General features: G+C 43.5%; 9 protein-coding genes across 9 annotated transcripts; 7 read left to right on the forward strand and 2 right to left on the reverse strand.

Annotated features, from left to right (window-relative positions):
- Window positions 1-277: 277 nt before the first annotated feature.
- Window positions 278-1426, forward strand: SAMD00019534_120540 (hypothetical protein; the record flags this gene model as incomplete). The annotated part of the gene is made up of 2 exons (XM_012892796.1): window positions 278-1215; window positions 1306-1426. 2 exons carry the CDS (start codon window positions 278-280, stop codon window positions 1424-1426), a joined length of 1059 nt encoding a protein of 352 aa, XP_012748250.1.
- A 561-nt stretch (window positions 1427-1987) lies between these two features.
- On the forward strand, window positions 1988-2734 carry SAMD00019534_120550 (hypothetical protein; the record flags this gene model as incomplete). The annotated part of the gene is made up of 1 exon (XM_012892797.1): window positions 1988-2734. One exon carries the CDS (start codon window positions 1988-1990, stop codon window positions 2732-2734), a length of 747 nt encoding a protein of 248 aa, XP_012748251.1.
- A 446-nt stretch (window positions 2735-3180) lies between these two features.
- On the forward strand, window positions 3181-4722 carry SAMD00019534_120560 (hypothetical protein; the record flags this gene model as incomplete). Its single annotated transcript, XM_012892798.1, has 2 exons — window positions 3181-4152; window positions 4303-4722. 2 exons carry the CDS (start codon window positions 3181-3183, stop codon window positions 4720-4722), a joined length of 1392 nt encoding a protein of 463 aa, XP_012748252.1.
- A 65-nt stretch (window positions 4723-4787) lies between these two features.
- Window positions 4788-6305, reverse strand: SAMD00019534_120570 (hypothetical protein; the record flags this gene model as incomplete). Its single annotated transcript, XM_012892799.1, has 1 exon — window positions 4788-6305. A coding segment is annotated over one exon (1518 nt), but the record flags the coding sequence as incomplete, so codon positions are not given.
- A 558-nt stretch (window positions 6306-6863) lies between these two features.
- Window positions 6864-7619, forward strand: SAMD00019534_120580 (hypothetical protein; the record flags this gene model as incomplete). The annotated part of the gene is made up of 3 exons (XM_012892800.1): window positions 6864-7014; window positions 7122-7332; window positions 7439-7619. Coding segments are annotated over 3 exons (543 nt in total), but the record flags the coding sequence as incomplete, so codon positions are not given.
- Window positions 7620-8015: 396 nt separating this feature from the next.
- SAMD00019534_120590 (hypothetical protein) lies at window positions 8016-8485 on the forward strand (the record flags this gene model as incomplete). The annotated part of the gene is made up of 2 exons (XM_012892801.1): window positions 8016-8236; window positions 8302-8485. 2 exons carry the CDS (start codon window positions 8016-8018, stop codon window positions 8483-8485), a joined length of 405 nt encoding a protein of 134 aa, XP_012748255.1.
- Window positions 8486-8870: 385 nt separating this feature from the next.
- On the forward strand, window positions 8871-10595 carry SAMD00019534_120600 (hypothetical protein; the record flags this gene model as incomplete). Its single annotated transcript, XM_012892802.1, has 1 exon — window positions 8871-10595. The coding sequence occupies one exon, from the start codon at window positions 8871-8873 to the stop codon at window positions 10593-10595; it is 1725 nt and encodes a 574-aa protein (XP_012748256.1).
- Window positions 10596-10614: 19 nt separating this feature from the next.
- Window positions 10615-12406, reverse strand: SAMD00019534_120610 (hypothetical protein; the record flags this gene model as incomplete). The annotated part of the gene is made up of 3 exons (XM_012892803.1): window positions 10615-11402; window positions 11491-12112; window positions 12215-12406. 3 exons carry the CDS (start codon window positions 12404-12406, stop codon window positions 10615-10617), a joined length of 1602 nt encoding a protein of 533 aa, XP_012748257.1.
- A 1059-nt stretch (window positions 12407-13465) lies between these two features.
- Window positions 13466-14830, forward strand: SAMD00019534_120620 (hypothetical protein; the record flags this gene model as incomplete). Its single annotated transcript, XM_012892804.1, has 1 exon — window positions 13466-14830. A coding segment is annotated over one exon (1365 nt), but the record flags the coding sequence as incomplete, so codon positions are not given.
- Between the last annotated feature and the right edge of the window lie 3200 nt (window positions 14831-18030).

The following is an 18030-nucleotide window of genomic DNA, read 5'->3' on the forward strand; positions in this document are numbered from 1 at the left end:
TTGTTATACATATATATATTAAATTATGATGACATCAAGTATAACAAAAGGATTGTTATTTAAGGGTGTGTTGTCACCAACTACCAATGTCCCATCATCATCAGCATCATTTGTATCATATATCTATCGACGCGGTCACATGTGCGCCAACACATTCATAGCCAGACCCTCAACCTCAACATCGTCACACTTCATAAGAAGCTATACAACTCAAAGACAACAAGATGAACGACGAGAACAAGAACAACATGATGTAACAATAGTTGAAGAAAAGAAGATGAAGAAGATAGTGGATGATCAAGTTGATGACAATCAGATTATAACAAGATTGGAGGTGGATGGTGCAGAGATCACAGCGAATATTATACAGGGCGATCAGAAGCATGTCACTCCAATCAATCCATTCGAATACTCAGTGCGAACTGTTGACGACGCATTGCATCTGCCAGCGTTACCTCGCAGTGTTGGCCTCGAATCAGTGTACGTGGCTGGCGCCATACATAATCAACTCAAGAAGTCGATGGATGTGCTGCGCTCGCTGACCGAGGCCGGCCGCATGGAGAGCTCGTTCGCGCTGTTCCAGGTGATGGAGCGCTTCTACGTGCCCATCGCGCCCGACTGCTACGCACTCATTCGCAAGCAGATTGAGCGAGCGCTCGTCGAGGTGGCGCAGTTCAACGACGCGATCATGCGCGAGACGCTGAACCCGGGCTCGGTGCCCGACCACGAACTGTACATACCCACGGTCGAGACGATGAACACGGTGCTCAACTACTACACCGAGACGGACCGCCTGCCCCAGGCATTCCGTCTGTTCCTCACGATGCGCATCCTGGACGTCAAGCCCAACCAGCACACATACCGCTCGCTGATCAACGCGTCGATGCGCTACGAGGACATTGAGCTGGCGCTTCTGGCATTCGAGAACATGAGGAATGACGGCATCATCCTCGAGGAGCAGACGTACGAGCGTCTGTTTGAGAGCTGCTGCAACACTGTGCACATCGATGGTGCCGTCGAGCTCTACCACGAGATGCTCAAGAACTTCAGCATACCGACCATCAACAAGTTTGCCTACCTCACTACCCTCGGCGTCACCGGTCTCATGTCCTGGGTACGCATGCCCAAGAGCAGTCGATCAGGTCGTGGATGGGTGACCTCACTCCAAGTATCTCCCAGTCGATACATATTCCCTCCCAAGCATGAGAATCATAAGTATGTCATCGTCGCGACCCATTACTCAATCAATCAATCAATCAATCCACTCACTTACCTCATTCGTTCATTCATTCAATCAATGCTTAGGTTGTTGGAACCATTCATTCCAATTGAGATACAGAATAAACTGATAGGAAGGCAACAGACGAGTGGTGGTGGTGGTGATGGAGATGATAATAGACCATCTGGATTACTTCCATTCGCTTGATCAATCCCATAAACAAAGTAATATATTATTCCAATAACGTTATTATCTTTGGCGCCCTTTTCTTGAATTAAACCAGGAGCTAAAAAGTATCGTTTTTGTGTGAGACAGAGGAATCAGACCTGGTTTTCGCTTGGGTCCAAATATTGTAGTGAACGAACTTCGTTTAATCCAAAAACTGTCATTTGCGAAACAACATTTATTTTCAATTCTTTTTTTCTTTTTCATTCATCACACGAAGCATGTGTCTCAACACTTAAGCATCAGCCTTTCTTTTCGCATCCATTCACACCGCATTGGTATCACGCTCAGAGAGTATGTGTATAATATATTATATCTATTATCGATATCATTCCATCAATCCACATCCATCCATCAACAGCAGCGATCGATTGACATGAAGGATTGATAACGTGAACGAACAAATGAATGGATGAATGAATGAGAATGATTGAATGAATGATATCGATGCAGACAGACAATACATAGGATACAGACATCTAACCATTAAATCTAATCAATCTAACACAGAAAAGTCGACGTTACTCCAAAGACATAATAAGAATGAGTCAATTCCCAGACGTTTTGAACCCACACCAGGACGATATCCTGAAGATGTTGGCTTGCCACACTCACCTTGGTACCACCAACTGTGACAAGAACATGGGCACCTACGTTTGGAAGAGAAAGACCGACGGTGTGCACATCATCAACCTCGCCAAGACCTGGGAGAAGATCCAGTTGGCCGCTCGTGTCATCGTTGCCATCGAGAACCCAAAGGACATTGCCATCATCTCCGCCAAGACCTACGGTCAGCGTGCTGTCTTGAAGTTCGCCAACTTTGTCGGTGCCACCGCCTTCTCTGGTCGTTTCACCCCAGGTACCTTCACTAACCAGATCCAGGCTAAGTTCACCGAGCCACGTCTGCTCATCGTCTGTGACCCAGAGTCCGACCGTCAGCCATTGAACGAGGCTTCCTACGTCAACATCCCAACCATTGCTCTGTGCAACACTGACAGCCATTTGGACGGTGTCGACATTGCCATCCCATGCAACAACCGTGCCAAGAACTCAATTGCCTTGATGTTCTGGTTGTTGGCCCGTGAGGTCTTGCACTTGCGCGGTGCCATCCCACGTGACCAGCCATGGGCCACCAAGGTTGATCTCTTCATCTACCGTGATGCCGATGAGGACGTCGAGAGCCAGAAGGAGAAGTTGGCCGCCGCCGCCATCGTTGCCCCAGCTGCCGTCCCCTTGATCGAGGCTGAGGAGCCAGTTGCTCAAAGCGAGGACTGGAACACTGCTCAATAAATCCAAACCCTAAACATTCGTTATGGTCTTAGACACAATCATATCAATCCCTGTTGCCAATCATGCCAAGCATGTCAGTCATTCATTCCATGACTTGGACGCGACTGCCATGCATCAAAGTTCGAGTTTATTCACTTTTTTTTTTTTCGTCATTCTTTGGATCAATCACTCGACTCGAACTTGCTAAGTTCCCTCTTTCTTTGTTTGATTGATTGAATATAACATTCATACTTACATACATATATATATAGAGAGAGAGAGAGATAGAGATGAACTCATTGTTGTTTGTCAACAGGACTCACCTCCTGTCAAGGTGTAGACAGTTGATCTCAATAACAACACCCCAACAACAACAACAGAGAATAGGTCAGCAACTACTCAATACATCAACAAACAATTCAATAAGATATTATTGCAGTAATAAGCTACATCATCATCATCATGGAATGGGAGTTCATAATAATGAGCAGGAGGAGGATGGACCTGAGTTGGATATGAGCCCACAGGGTATCAGGAACAGAGCTGCCAGCAATGAAATACTTAGACGCCAGGTGAAGGAGTTGGAGGAGGAGGAGAGGAAGCGAGCGACCTACGGCGAGGACGCCGACGAGGAAAATGAGGACGAGGACGAGGACAGAAACGACTACAACGACGACGTGGCCGACGAGCACGAGTTTGACGAGGACTATGAGGACCAGCTGGAGGACTATCACGATGGCGAGGGCGAGGGCGATGGAAGAATGGAGGTGGCACGTCTCCAAGCGCGAAGAAAGCTAAAGGCAGAGGAGGATGAGCTCGACTCGCTCAGCCGTCTCAGTACAAACCTGGACAACCCCATCGACCCAGATACATTGTCGCCTCAGCAGCTGGAGCGCGTCGTCTACGACGCCGAGGGCAAGATCATCCCACCCGAGAAGGTGACAGCACGCGACATCTACCTGCATCTGGTGAGGAAGTACCGTGCGGCCCCAACCAAGGAACACAAACGCGAGGATGCATTCAACGACGTGCTCTTTGACGACGACCAGCGCGACTTGACCCTGCTCCAGAACAGCATGGACAAGGATCACATAAACCACTCCTCGTCCAAGGAGTACAAGCGTATGAAGGAGAGAAACGAACGTCTGCAGCAGCGCGAACTCCTAATGGAGCAGGCCGCCGAGCAGGGTGCCGAGAACATCGAGAAGTACCGTGTCAACCCCCGTCTGGAGGATCTCAGAGCAAAGAAGGCCGCCAAGGCCACCGAGGACAAGTCGTCCAGCGAGTACATGCTCAAGAGACTCGATGAGATGGAGCGTAATGGAGAGTTCTCCGAGCCGGTGACTCGTTCGCCCACCACAGGCAAAGAGGTACTTGGCAACAAGAAGTATCCAAAGTGTTTGTTATGTTATGATTATGGATGGAAGATGACACCAATGGTATGTAGTTATTTATCAATCAATCAATCAATCACACACTCATATACTAACCTTGATCAATCACTCAATTATCAATTCATCATTGGAATCAATCATTCCACTCAATCAATCAATATGATCGATCGCTCAATCAATTCCAATCAATCAAAGAATGTACCATTGCTGAGTGTATATTTGAACAAGGATGGAGATATTCTACCAAGGTACATCACTGGCAACTGTCTGAAGCATCAGAAGAAGATCGCAAGAAAGATCAAGCACGCCAAGCATCTGGGCCTGTTCTCGTACAAGAATGGCAGGTTCACCATATACGATCCCAACGTCGTTCCACCCACCGCCAAGGAGCAGGCCGACTACACCAGATGGTACAACGGTGACTTCACCGACGAGGACTGGTTCGGCAATGAGCCAACCGAGGAGGTGGACACCATGGAGAGTCCAATCGACACCGATAAGGAGAGACAGAAGTACAAGGAGTCGCTCATGCTGGACCTTGGTATCAGCGAGGCCGAGGCCAACCACATCATGGCAGGCAAGTTCTTCAAGATCAAGAGCAAGGAAGGCCAATAAGGAGGACTATCCATCTTTCTTTATGATCATAATAGATAATAATAATAATAAAGCACAATCAATCACTGAAGTTGAATGGCATACTCAGAGGCGGCCACCACAATCTTGTCCATGATGGTGTCGATCAGACCGTTGTTGGCGCGGTTGGCATTGTTGGCAACAATCGAGAAGAACACTGGCCAGTCGGTGTAGGGCAGGCCCTTGGGCGCGATCACTCCAGACAATGCAGAGACGCCAGTCATCGAACCAGTCTTGGCATGCACGATTGATTGGGCGGGAGTGTTGACGAAACGATATTGGAGTGTGCCAGACTCGCCAGCCACTGGCAACAACGTGAAGTAGTCGTGGTTGGGATCGCCCACGTTGAGGAACGCTGCCTCGAGCACCTGGATGATGGCACGTGTCGTGATGAAGTTCTGACGAGAGAGGCCACTTCCATCGACCTGCTCAAACAGGGATGTGTCGACACCCATGTCTTGGAGAGTTTGTTGGACGTAGGCGAGGCCACGTTCGGCCGTGTCTGTGGAGTTGGAGTGAATCGTCTGATTGAAAAAGGCACCAAGTATGCGTAGGAAGCTCTCGGCATACAGGTTGTCACTGGTCTGCAATGTCCAGTTGAGCAGGTCGACCAAATGCTCAGAATGAATGACGTACGAGGGATACATAGTGTCCTCACACTTGCCATACACTGCCTGCGTTGGAGTATTGACACCATTGGATGCTCCGCCCAACATCTGCGAGAATGTCTTCATAAAGTAGTCGGATGGTGTCAAGATGGGAACATAGTACTGCATGCCCTGAGTATGATTGACTGGGATTGAGCCAGTGAAGACCAGATTGGGTGTGCCCAGTGTGTAATCATACTTGAGCGTAGTGAATGAGGACTTGGGTCCCGTGGTGGCCGAGTTTGTTGTGATTGGCATCATGTACTGTGCGTTGAACTGATTGTCATAGGTGATCGATGGCTTTTGTCCAACTGCTGAGCCTGGGTACACTGTGATCACGATGGTGTTCTCATTGACGATCAATGGAGTTGGCAGGGCGCCATACGAGGCAGTCAAGTCCTCCCACTCCCAGCTCTGGGGGATGGGGTCGCCCTCATAGTACGAGACGTCCACGACGAGTTGGTTGATGCCATTGGCGTGAGCGAATGCGTTGGCGGCACTAGTCAAGTCGGCGAATGTGATCGATGGGTCGCCCTGACCGCGGACACAGAGTGTGTTGACAGTCTGGCCAACTTGAAGTGGTGCGTCGGTATAGAATGGCGTTGATATCGTGTATTGTTCGCCCAACGTTAAGAATGTTGCACTGGTTGTGAAGAGCTTTGTGTTTGATGCAGGTGTCAATGCTGTCAACGAGTTCAAACTGTAGACAGACTCTATTGACTTTGTCGATGGGTTATACTGATCGATTGTAATGCCCCATGTCTCGCCAAAGCATTGTCCATCGGAATAGCACTCTGACAATATATTATCAATCAAATTATTAAGTGTTTGATTATTGATGTTATTGTTATTGAATGCATAAGATGTTGTTACATTGTATAATGTGAACATTACAATTATTAATAATACTATCCTCATTTTATATATATATTATATATATATATGTTATCTATTCTTTGAGATGATTATCAATAGTTGATTGACTGATTGATTTGTATGAATGACAGGGATCTAATCTTGTCAAAGATTTCCAAAATATCTAAAAACGAATTGGGTTGAAGCGACAAGATACTTGGGTATCTCGAAATCAGGACAGTCCTTGGCGACAAGTAGTAGATACACAAGGTATCTTTAGAAACAGGAGGCACTGCATTTGAATTATCACAAAGCTACCTCTTTGAACTTCTTATTCATTCAAGTTTGGCTTATTGATATGTTCTTGGATAGGTAAAGTTACTTTCCTTTATCAGAACCATTAATAATTGGTTCCATAATCAAACTACACTAAAACATATAATTAGGAAGATCGATCAACTACGACCTCATAACGTAAACCTCCTCAAGTGATATATTGAGATAGACTTGGAATGAAGAATGATTTCAAATTACACTTGAAAGATAGCTGGTCCCCTTGTGTTGAAGACAAACACTTCACTCATATTATTTGTACATAAATATAGATAGAGATATAAAGATATGAAGATCATATTGACATTACCACCAGATCAACTTAAATACAAGACAATTGTCGTTCAACCAAATGACAAGATTGGTATACTGAGAGCTCATGTTCATAGAAGAGACCTACCTGTATACTTTGTCTATGATGGAAATATGATGGTTGATGGTAACGTAGCACGTCATACATAACATTAATGAATGATCAAAGATAAGTACAATATCCTAACAATCAATCAATCGGTCAATCAATCAAACTACTTTGAATGTATGTAGATAAGTCATTCAAACAGAATGGTATACGTGATGGTGCAACAGTAAAGGCTCAATCTGAGAGGGATATTCCTAAATCAGAACAACAGAGAAAGATTAAGGTTAACTTCTATGTACCCATGAAGGTACCTTATGGTGGCAAAATCGTCGATGTCACAATGCAGTACGAGATCCTATTCTTCCGTGAGCAACCTATATCAGATGTCAAGGAATCGTATGTTGTTGTTGTGTACATTGTACATTGTACATTCGTTCATTGATATACATACATACACATACTAATCAATCTCAACTATATCAACTCTATCTAATCTATTTAGATTGATGAATGCATCAGGTTACGATCCAAAAGATATCATTGTGTCGAGGAAGGGAGTTGTACTTAGAAACGAACAGACATTGAAGGAGATTGGTGTTGTGCATATGGAGGAATTACAGTTCGCCACTGTTCCAGGTGCCGTACCAGGCCCAATCAAAATGGCTATTCCAGGTCTAACTCATTGATCAATGAGTTCATCACTGACTTTTGATCATTCATTCGTTCATTCATTCATTCGATCAGTCAGTCAGTCAGTCATTCGGTCAGTCATTCAGTGTGCTTTGACTTCAAATTGGACTTCAGTTGGCGTCAGTTCACAAAAGATACAGATAATAATAAGAACAACAACCAAGCATTGTTGGATTACCATGACCATGATCACATTGTCATATAACAAAGCTTCAAAGACTCTCTCAAAAAGTGTGATTTAATAAGAGGATACTTCCAGTATACTTTGTCTATGATAGTAGAATGTTAGAAGATGGTAATGTATAGCATATTTATATCTATATCATCTTCAATCAATCATTGATCTAACATCAACTTCAACTTCAACTTCAACTTCAACATCAATTTCAATGAATGTAGAAAAGACATTCAAACAGAATGGTGTACTTGATTTAGAGGATGGTATCATTATAAAGACACAGACTGAGAAGGATATTCCTAAATCAGAACAACAGAGAAAGATAAAGGTCAACTTCTATTTAGAACTTGTATTACCAAAGCATGGTAAATGCAATGTACAGAATGAGATACTATTCTTCCCCGAGCAACCAATATCCGATGTCAAGAAAGCGTAAGTATTATTAATATACATCATCCTGATAATGATAATCAACTTATATCAATCAATCAATTTAGATTGAGTCATGTAGTTGGATATGAACCCAAGGATATAATTATATTAAAGAATAGAGTTGTACTTCGAGATGATAAATCATTGAAGGACAGTGGCATTGTTGATAATGATGCTCTGGAACATAAGATAGTGCCTGGTGCTGCATCAATCCCAACTAGATTCTCAATTCCAGGTCTAACTCATTGACCCAAGTTGCCAACAATACGGCACACTCTGGCGCTTCAACTTTTGGAAATAATGATGAATGTTGGACAACTTGAGTCCTTCACGACATCATTTCAACTTCAAGTTCACTTCACAACATAGATAGATAGAGATAATAACAATGTTGGATCAATTACCAATTTATACACAAAGGAATATATTATTTAGTTTATTATCTGACGACAATGATGATGAGAAGAACAAAAAGATGATGTATTATGTCGATGATGAGAAACAGTATGATATTAATAATGTCATTGTGTTGCATAGGAATAGCCAGAACTTGATATGTCAGTTGGGCATGGTGTGTAAACGATGGGCACGTAATCTATTGCCTAGAATCACTAGGTACTTTGATATCATGTTGATGAATGATCATAGTGTCAACAACTTACTACGTATCGCTCAGCTCGGACTTGGCCTTGGCAACGTTGTCAATTCAATGATCATCAATCAAGTGTACTTTGAGCGAGTCAACTTCAACACAAAGCTCAACATTGAGTTCCTCTGCAATGATGTTCGCATCAACAATGTGACCTTCAATCAGTGCCAGTTCACATCGAATGACATCTTCTCATTGTTGGCCAATCCTCATCTCCAATCCATTCAATTCAAGCGCATCACTCTGATCAACTTACAATCAATCGTGCAGTACATCACGCAATGTCCAAGACGCGAGACACCTTTGTCGTTCTCAATCACACAGTTCACATTGCATCAGTCAAAGAAGAGTGAGAGCCTGTCTGAGCTCATCGCTGCGCTCTCTCATCCATCGGCTCAGTTGGGACACATCGAGGTCGTGCCAAAGGAGTTTACCAAAGTGTCCATCATAGAGTTGTTTGGTCTATTCACGCAGGAACGCCTGCCCTCCTGCCACTTGCTCAGTGTTCATCTCCAGGCGATGGAATTGGTCGGTAGCTTGACGGAGAAAAACTTTGTGAACCGGACCGTGGCCAGTCAGATCACAACATTGAGATTCAATCACATTAGAATGACACCAGACCAGAAGAATCAGGTGCTTCACACCTTTGACCAACACTTTACCAATGTCAAGCACTTGGAGTTGCTTGGTCTAGCCTGCACCACGCCCAAGTCATTCGAGTTGCTTGTCAAGTATCTTGGCGCCATCATATCCTTGGAGTATCTCGACATGTCGATCGCAAAGTTTACCGAGAGTGACGTGCCCGCACTCGCCACAGCCATTACCCAACTCCACCAACTGACTGAACTCAAACTGAACTACAGCTCACTGAACATTGTCAACTCACTCAAGGTATCGCAGTCACAATCATTGACAAATCTTTCATTATCAGCATATTACAATGGATTCTTGAATGATACGAGCGCATTGTATCTTCGACCCAACAGTCTTTGCACTCTCACCCTCGTGTCAACATCGTTTGGACCGGCATTGGATCCCCTCCCTGGCGCAATGAAGACATTGCTCCAATCATGTAGATTGCTCACAACACTTGATTTGAGACAGGAGCTTGGCAACAGTGCCACGCAAGAGTTCTTTGAGCAGCTTGCTCATCACACCTCGCTCTCTTCCCTCACAATGGTGCTCGACAATACATCCTTTACAAAGGAGAACTACGACTTTATAATCAGCCAACTGTTGCTCAATGAAACACTCAACACAGTGAGTCTTGTGGGATACAAGATCAATGACTTAACAGTGCAGTTGGGTGCAGTGGCATTGTTGGAAACGATCAATGCTCGTCCATCCATCAGATCAATCATACTGGACATTGATGTAGCTGGTGCCACACTCACATCGATCAATGGATTCATTCAGAAATCAAACAAACTGCATACACTCACTGTCAACTCGAGAGAAGTGACGAGCAGCCAGGCACTCGAGGAAATGATCGGCGCGATGCGCCAGTCCAAGTCGCTTCGTTACAGCGAGATCCAAGGTACGCCCAGCGCCATACTCAAACATCTACGATCACATGTCCAGACATTGATCGTTGGGGAATCCACCGATCATGCGAAACAAGCAGTCTTTGATGTATCCACAGCGGCACACTATCAATTGGTGCCAAAGACATTCAATCAATCTAGAGTCATTCATTTGATGCTACATTAATAAAGTCGGCTAGTTTACTCTATTCTTGCTTGCCCATCTCCTCGAATATCTTTGTGAACATCTTCATCTCATCCACCTTGTTCTTCTGGATGTCATGTGTGATTGTCTTTTTGAGTTGCGTTGCCTTAGGGTCGGGCGTTGTGGCCCCACCGTATGCAAGGGACTTGTCAATGTTCTCCAGTGCCAAGTCCAGCGTGCCCAGCTGATAATAGCCTCTGGCTATCCAGTAGTACATCTTGGGATTGTCGTCGGCGAAGTCCAGTCCCATGAGACCGTAGTCGCGCACTCTGTCCCACACGGGCGGGCTCATGCTCGCGTAGCACACAGCAAGATTGACGCAAATCGATGCGCCATGTTCGTGTATCTCTTGCCATTCGTCCTCTGTCACGTTGCCCAGTGTGTGAAGTGAGAGGTACTTGAGGGCGTTCTTGTAGACCTTGAGACAACGGCCATAGTGGTGGTTGATGAATGATCTCTTGCCCTCATCGCGTAACTCTTTCAGTTGATTGAGACGGTCCCTCACGGGCATTGTATCAATGATGAGCTGGTCCGGCGTTGACTTGTACTGAATGGTGACATTCTCGATGTGATAGACCAATGTTTGATTGGGTGGGATGAGTGGTGGAGCACCTCGCTCTCCATACGCGTACTCTGGAGGTACCACCACCAAACACTTCTCCTTCTCCTTCATATTGAATAAAGCCAGTTCCAAGCCTCTTGTCAGACTACTGACACCAATCTCAAAGTACTCTGTCTTGTTTGTCTCGTCTATCAAAGTGCCGTCCAACAAGTGTGTCGAGTACTTGACTGTTGTTGTAGTGATGGAGATGGAGGGGAAGGAGAAGTGTTAGACGGGTGTCTTGTCTGTCGAGTTGTTGGATGATGTCATGCGTACTTGCAACTTTTGATGCGAACTGGGGATAGTCCTTTCGACCTTCTTGTATGATGAACTTCTTGCACAGCTCGTCCTTGGAGAGGTTGACGATGGTACATGATCGCGGAAGTTTGAACTTGTCGAATATAACAATATAGTCATTGTTTGATTCATCCACCACTGGTGCTGGAGTCTGTTCAGTCTGTTGCTGTTCAGTCTGCTGTTGTTCCTTATTCACATGCACATACTCATCCTGCACCATCTGTTGTTGTTGTTGTTGTGGTTGTTGTTGCCTCTTCTCATTGGCAATCTTCTTTTCCTCGTTGTACTTGTCTTGTGCCTCTTGAAGCTCATCAAAGCTGTGCTCATCATAGTTGAATGGTGTTCCATTGAGCATTGCCTGTTGTCTCTTGCAAAAGTATATCAGTACCTTGTGGGCAAGGTTTGCCTGTGCCTTCTTGAGCTGAGGGTAGATGCCACTGGCCATTGTCCTCGTTGGAGTTGATCCAGGAATATTATATATACAGGCGTAAGGACCAGCCGAAGCCATCTCAATCTTTACAGGATTGAAGCTTTTCCCACCCCCACATGTAGAGTAATATTCATGGACAATGGCTAATGGTGACTTGTCATATATCCATGTCTTGAGTATGAGTTTGAGATTGAATGATTGGAATGATGCCATATGAGGGGAAGGGATGAGTAAGTTTGTGCGATCATACAATTGATTGATTGACTCACTTACATCATCAATGTATGTAAAGTCATTGGGATTGAGTATGGTTGAGATGAGGTCGGTGGAACAGCGAAGGTTGTTCTTGAAGTCAAAGATGGACTCGCTGGAGAGGATGTGTTGGACTCGATCAAACTGCTCACATGTAAGGTCGTGATAGTCGGACAACTCATTGGCATTGTCCAACGTCCTATAGACAATCATACAATGACCCATCAATGGCTTCCTCGGTCTGATCACACTCCATGCTCTATCATTCACCAAGAAGTTATATCTCTCATCTGGTCTGCTTCCAAACTCCTGAATGATCACAAAAGATTCATCTTGTTTACTAATATATCTCCTTGATACACTTTCACAACTCATCATTATTCTTGCACTATGTTTGATTGATTGAATGAGTGATTGATTGATTGAGTGAGTGAGTGAGCGAATTAGAGCGAGTCAGTTGATCGATCGATCGACAAACCTTTGTTCTATCTCCATATGATGTATATATACTTCTTGTGTTTTGTGATCTGATTGGTAGGGTATAAAGATGGCTTTGAAGTAATTCTTGTCCTTCTTCACGCGGAATTGTTCCAACAGAGGGAGATAGTTCTCAACACATATTATTGGCAATTGTTCATCACCTCCTCCAACTCCTGCTCCTACTCCTGTGTTGGGATCATCCTTGTTATCTATTATTGTTGTTGTTGTCGTTAACATTAAACAATTTAGTGTATCTGTATCTATATGTTTCAATTTCAAACAATCTGAACCTCATGGGACACCGAACTCTGCATTTGGATTCAGTGCAAATTTCAGAATAATTTACATTTCTTTTCATTTTAATTAAATTAATACACCACACCAAAGAACAAAGAATCAGACACCCATTCCCATTTATTGCATGCTGCACCATATTACTTCTACAAAGAACAAAGAACAAGGAGGCAACCATGCTTATATCGTTACCAGTCTATGTAACAAGAATAATTGTTTCATATCTCAACGATGTTGATGCATATTGCTTTCTCTTAGTAAGCAGAAATATCTTCTTCCAACAAAAGAGCATCGCACTATCATTGAAGAATCACCTAGAATGCGGGATAATAACAAAGATGTATTATGCACAGTTCAACAAACCTCTTCATGTTGGATTCGTTCCACATTCAGTGACACATTTATCATTTGACAAGTTTAATAAGCCTCTTGGAGATGGGCATGGCACGGCTATCATTAGAATACTTCAACCAACCACTTCAGATCGGAAATATTCCACAATCTGTGACGCGTCTATTATTGGGACACTTCAGACAACCACTTCAAGTTGGACACATTCCACAGTATGTGACACATCTATCACTTTCAGCTTTCAATCAACCACTTCAAGTTGGACACATTCCACAGTCTGTGAAACATCTATCATTTTCAGCTTTCAATCAACCACTTCAAGTTGGACACATTCCACAATCAGTGACACATCTATTATTGGCACACTTCAATCAACCACTTCAAGTTGGACACATTCCACAGTCTGTGACACTTCTATCACTTTCAGATTTCGATCAACCACTTCAAGTTGGACACATTCCACCGACTGTGAAACATCTATCATTTTCAGTTTTCAATCAACCACTTCAAGTTGGACATATTCCACAGTCTGTAACACATCTATCAATGAATTGTTATGGACGAGAAGGCCCTGCTCTTCTTCATGTAGGAGATATTCCACAGTCGGTTACAAGTTTATCTTTGAGGGATTACAGCCAGCCGCTTCAGATTGGACACATTCCTCAGTCTGTGACACACTTGTCATTTCAATGCTATGATCATCCGCTTCAGATTGGACACATTCCTCAGTCTGTGACACACTTGTCATTTCAATGCTATGATCAACCACTTCAAGTTGGACATATTCCTCAGTCTGTGACACAACTATCATTGGATTATTTTAATCATCCGCTTCAGATTGGACACATTCCTCAGTCTGTGACACACTTGTTATTTCATTGCTATGATCAACCTCTTCAAGTTGGACATATTCCTCAGTCTGTAACACAGCTATCATTGGAATGCTATGATCAACCGCTTCAGATTGGACATATTCCTCAGTCTGTGACACAACTGTCGTTGGATAGTCTCAGGCAACCACTTCAAATTGGACACATTCCACAATCAGTGACACATCTATCATTTTCAGCTTTCAATCAACCACTTCAAGTTGGACACATTCCACAGTCTGTGATACATATAGCGTTTGGTGATAGCTTCAATCAAACTCTCACACCTGGGCATATTCCATCAGCTTCCTCACTGTCCATTGCATTTGCGCAATTCATATCCTCTAAGAATTGTTTGTTTGAACACAAAAAAAGGAAGAACAGTATCATACTCCCCACCAAAATGAGCAGAATTTCCCATCTTATCACACAAATCATTTCAAAATACCCCCCATACAAAACACTACACCAGAATGATGACGACGTTCTTTTCTATCTTTTGCACGCACTCGAGCGTATTCAAACAATAACCGTGCAATTTCACACCTACCAACAATCTGATTTTCATGAAGACAGTATCTGGAGGCGAATTGACGACAAAGTAGCTCTGGTGGTTCATGACAAAAAAGCATCATTTTGGACATTCTAGTGGCAGATATGCTGTGACCAATCAATCAATTACATTTTATCAATCATGTTTGGTTCCAGTGTGGAATTTATTGATTTCCATATTTGTTATCGACCTTAAAGACGCCAAAAAGTGGTAGTTGCAATCGTCAGGACATGGTCGTTGTCATGGTCATGGTCATGGTCAAGGTCATGGTCATGGTCATGGTCAGGTCGTGATCGTCGTGTTCATGGTTAACTCAAAATGTTTGATTACCCACCAGGGGTAACTTGAATTAATTTAATAAAAAACATATGGCATCCTGAGGTGAGGAAGGCCTCACCTATCGCAGTTTAAGCAGGAAGCACGATCTAAAGCAAGACAACGCCGATCAAAGACTTGAGTTCGCATTGGCTCATCGAGACTGGACGGTTGAGCAATGGGAGGAGATAGTATTCTGTGATGAGACCACAATTGAGTCCAACTTCAAGAACTATCGTCAGTACGAGTGGGCCAGACAAGATAACAATACATTCAGCCGTGTTCATGGCATAAGGAGGCTTCCCGGATCCAAGGTCAACCTATGGGGTTGTGTCACCAGTGCTGGAGTGGGATTACTGTCAGAGATCGAAGGCAATTTAGAACAAGCTCAATACACGGAGATAATTGACAACGCATACACTGATTCCATCCATCATTATCATGGTCAGCTCCCCAATTTCACACTGGCGATGGACAACTGTCCAATTCACAGAGCTACCAGTGTCACCACTCACTTGAGGAGGAGGAGGATTCCAACCTTATTCATTCCTCCCTATTCACCAGACATCAACATCATAGAGAATCTTTGGGCGATCTTGAAGAAGAGAGTAAAGAGAGAGCTTGCAAAGGCCTCTAGAACAGACTTCTCGGACCTTGCAACCGAACAATGGGAGGATATTGATGACCGCATTGTTGAGAACCTCTATGCATCATTGCCTCAACGAATGGAGGATATCATAGCAGCTGATGGATGGTGGACCAAGTATTGACAATTGCCAATGCCACCAAGAATGTTCTTCGTTGGAACATAGTCAATCAAAATTCATTTCATATATAATGGCCATGTTCATTACTTTTTATTTCAACACAATCAATCAATTATTTGTAAATAAATACAGCCAACAATTATTAATTAAATATTATTTTGTTGATCTATTACTCTATTACTTAGAGACAATAAATCGTAAATATAAACCTTAATTTTGAAGAGATATAGTTTATCTATCAGTTCGATCAGGGGGTGTCCATAAATTATGAAATATACTGTATTGGTTCATTGTCAAAAGAACCTCGCCAGCTTTCAGAATTGATGAAATGCCAGTGTGATCAACAGGAATTGCTTCGCCAGTTGCCCAACATATAACGAATGATTGAGTGGCAGTGGTAGTGGACATTGTATTCATGCCATAGAAGGTGATCTTGGGTGGTGAGGCTTGGGACATGAAGTTGGGCGCCGTGAAATCAAACCTTATAGGGGACAAAATGGTCCGATAGTCGGTATAGTTTTGATGTCCCGTGTGTGTTCCATTCATCAAAGTCTGCATACGAGGGGTGTATTCGTCGAGGTTTGGAAATTTAGGTATGATACTAAGTGGAGGATCATCGTTTGGAACTTCATATTCTTGTGAGGAGGTGGGAAAACTGCATTCAATGATTGACCCATCTGGGTTTGTGAATGAATATTGAAGTAGTTTTTGGAAAGATTGAGAAACATTGTTCTGGTCATTCCACTCGACCAAAATGCTTTGGTTTCCATTTGTGTCGGAAGGAGCACCATTGAGATATGCAATGAGAGAATAGTGGAAGGTGTTTGGCAGTGACTCATCAGYGGCATTGTTCAAATTGTTCATTTGGTAGTAGATCKCCTCCATCTTTGTCCAAAGATCTTTGACAGGGACGGACTTGCCATTGACGTGACCAGGTGATGGAGTTATAATAGTCCATTCCGCAGGAATAATATTCCTGATGGGTGCCAATTTGTAGTCATAGGGTATTGGCATAACATCAATAGTCGATGACCAAAGTCCGAAGGTGACAGCACTTTGGCTTTCGGAGGGAGCAAACGATGCCGGAAAACCACCATAAGTGATGATGTTTGATGTTGTTGATTTGGCCTGATGGTTGTTCATTTGACTCTGATCGATTGATGACGAGGAGTCTACCTTGACTCCCAATGTACGATGTGTGAAAGTAGTTTCTTTGGCCAATCTGAACAGGTTCAAAATATATATATATGCCAGGCAGATCGGAGCCACCAACACCATTTTTAACTGGGTTTGTTTTTGTGCCAGGTCTCTTCTTTGTAGTGCACTCCCAACCTGGGGGCACCAACACCAAATCATTTGAAGTGCAGTAGAGTGCAGAGTAGTACTTTGGGGTCAACGAAGTTGTAGAGTTGATTGAAAGTAATACAAGGCATATTAAAAATAATAGATGGTGGTTGAAATAGTAGCAATAGTACATCTTCAATTGGTTGGGTGACATAAAGAAAATGACCTCCACATTCGAAGCTGCGGACCCACCAACAAAAAACAAAAAGATTGTATTGTCCAGTTAGTTCAAGTCGTTGTGTATTTAATTTCATTTCGATTATTTGGAATTTTTCAAATTAATTTGGAAGTTCACTCATATGGTAGGGTGATCGAGGCTTTCATTCATTCATTCATTCATTCATTCAATGATATTGGATGTTTCAAGTGAGGTAATGGATAATAGATATTGATTGAAATAGCTTTGCTTTACGGGCACTGTTTATTATCTATTGTAGCACTTGTGACACCAGTTGAGTATTGTAGTAGGATCGCTAGAATACTTGTTGAACGCGTTTTTGATTGTGTCGAGGAAGGATGCAGTTCTGTTCTTATCTCGGCACTCTCTCTTCATCATCGCGAACAACAGTTCGATGATGTTGAGCTCAGGGCTATAGGTTGGCAAGAACACCAACTTGACATTGATCAAATCAAGCATCTCCTGGATGAGAGGGAGGCGGTCCCTCTGTGTGTGGATACTGGCATTGTCGAGCACGATGTAGGTATTGGGTCGGATGTAGTCAGCCTCCATGGCATTGATGATGAATGAGCAGAAGGTGATGCTGTTGTTGGTGTCACCCTCAGTATGGTCCTTCATCCTCGCGTAGGATCCGTGGTGGATTGAGATCATGGCCATCAACGAGAAGGACTCCCTGAAGGACTCTC

Source organism: Acytostelium subglobosum (assembly GCF_000787575.1).
Source record: "Acytostelium subglobosum LB1 DNA, scaffold: scaffold37, whole genome shotgun sequence".
In the NCBI taxonomy this organism is placed as follows: Eukaryota; Evosea; class Eumycetozoa; order Acytosteliales; family Acytosteliaceae; genus Acytostelium; species Acytostelium subglobosum.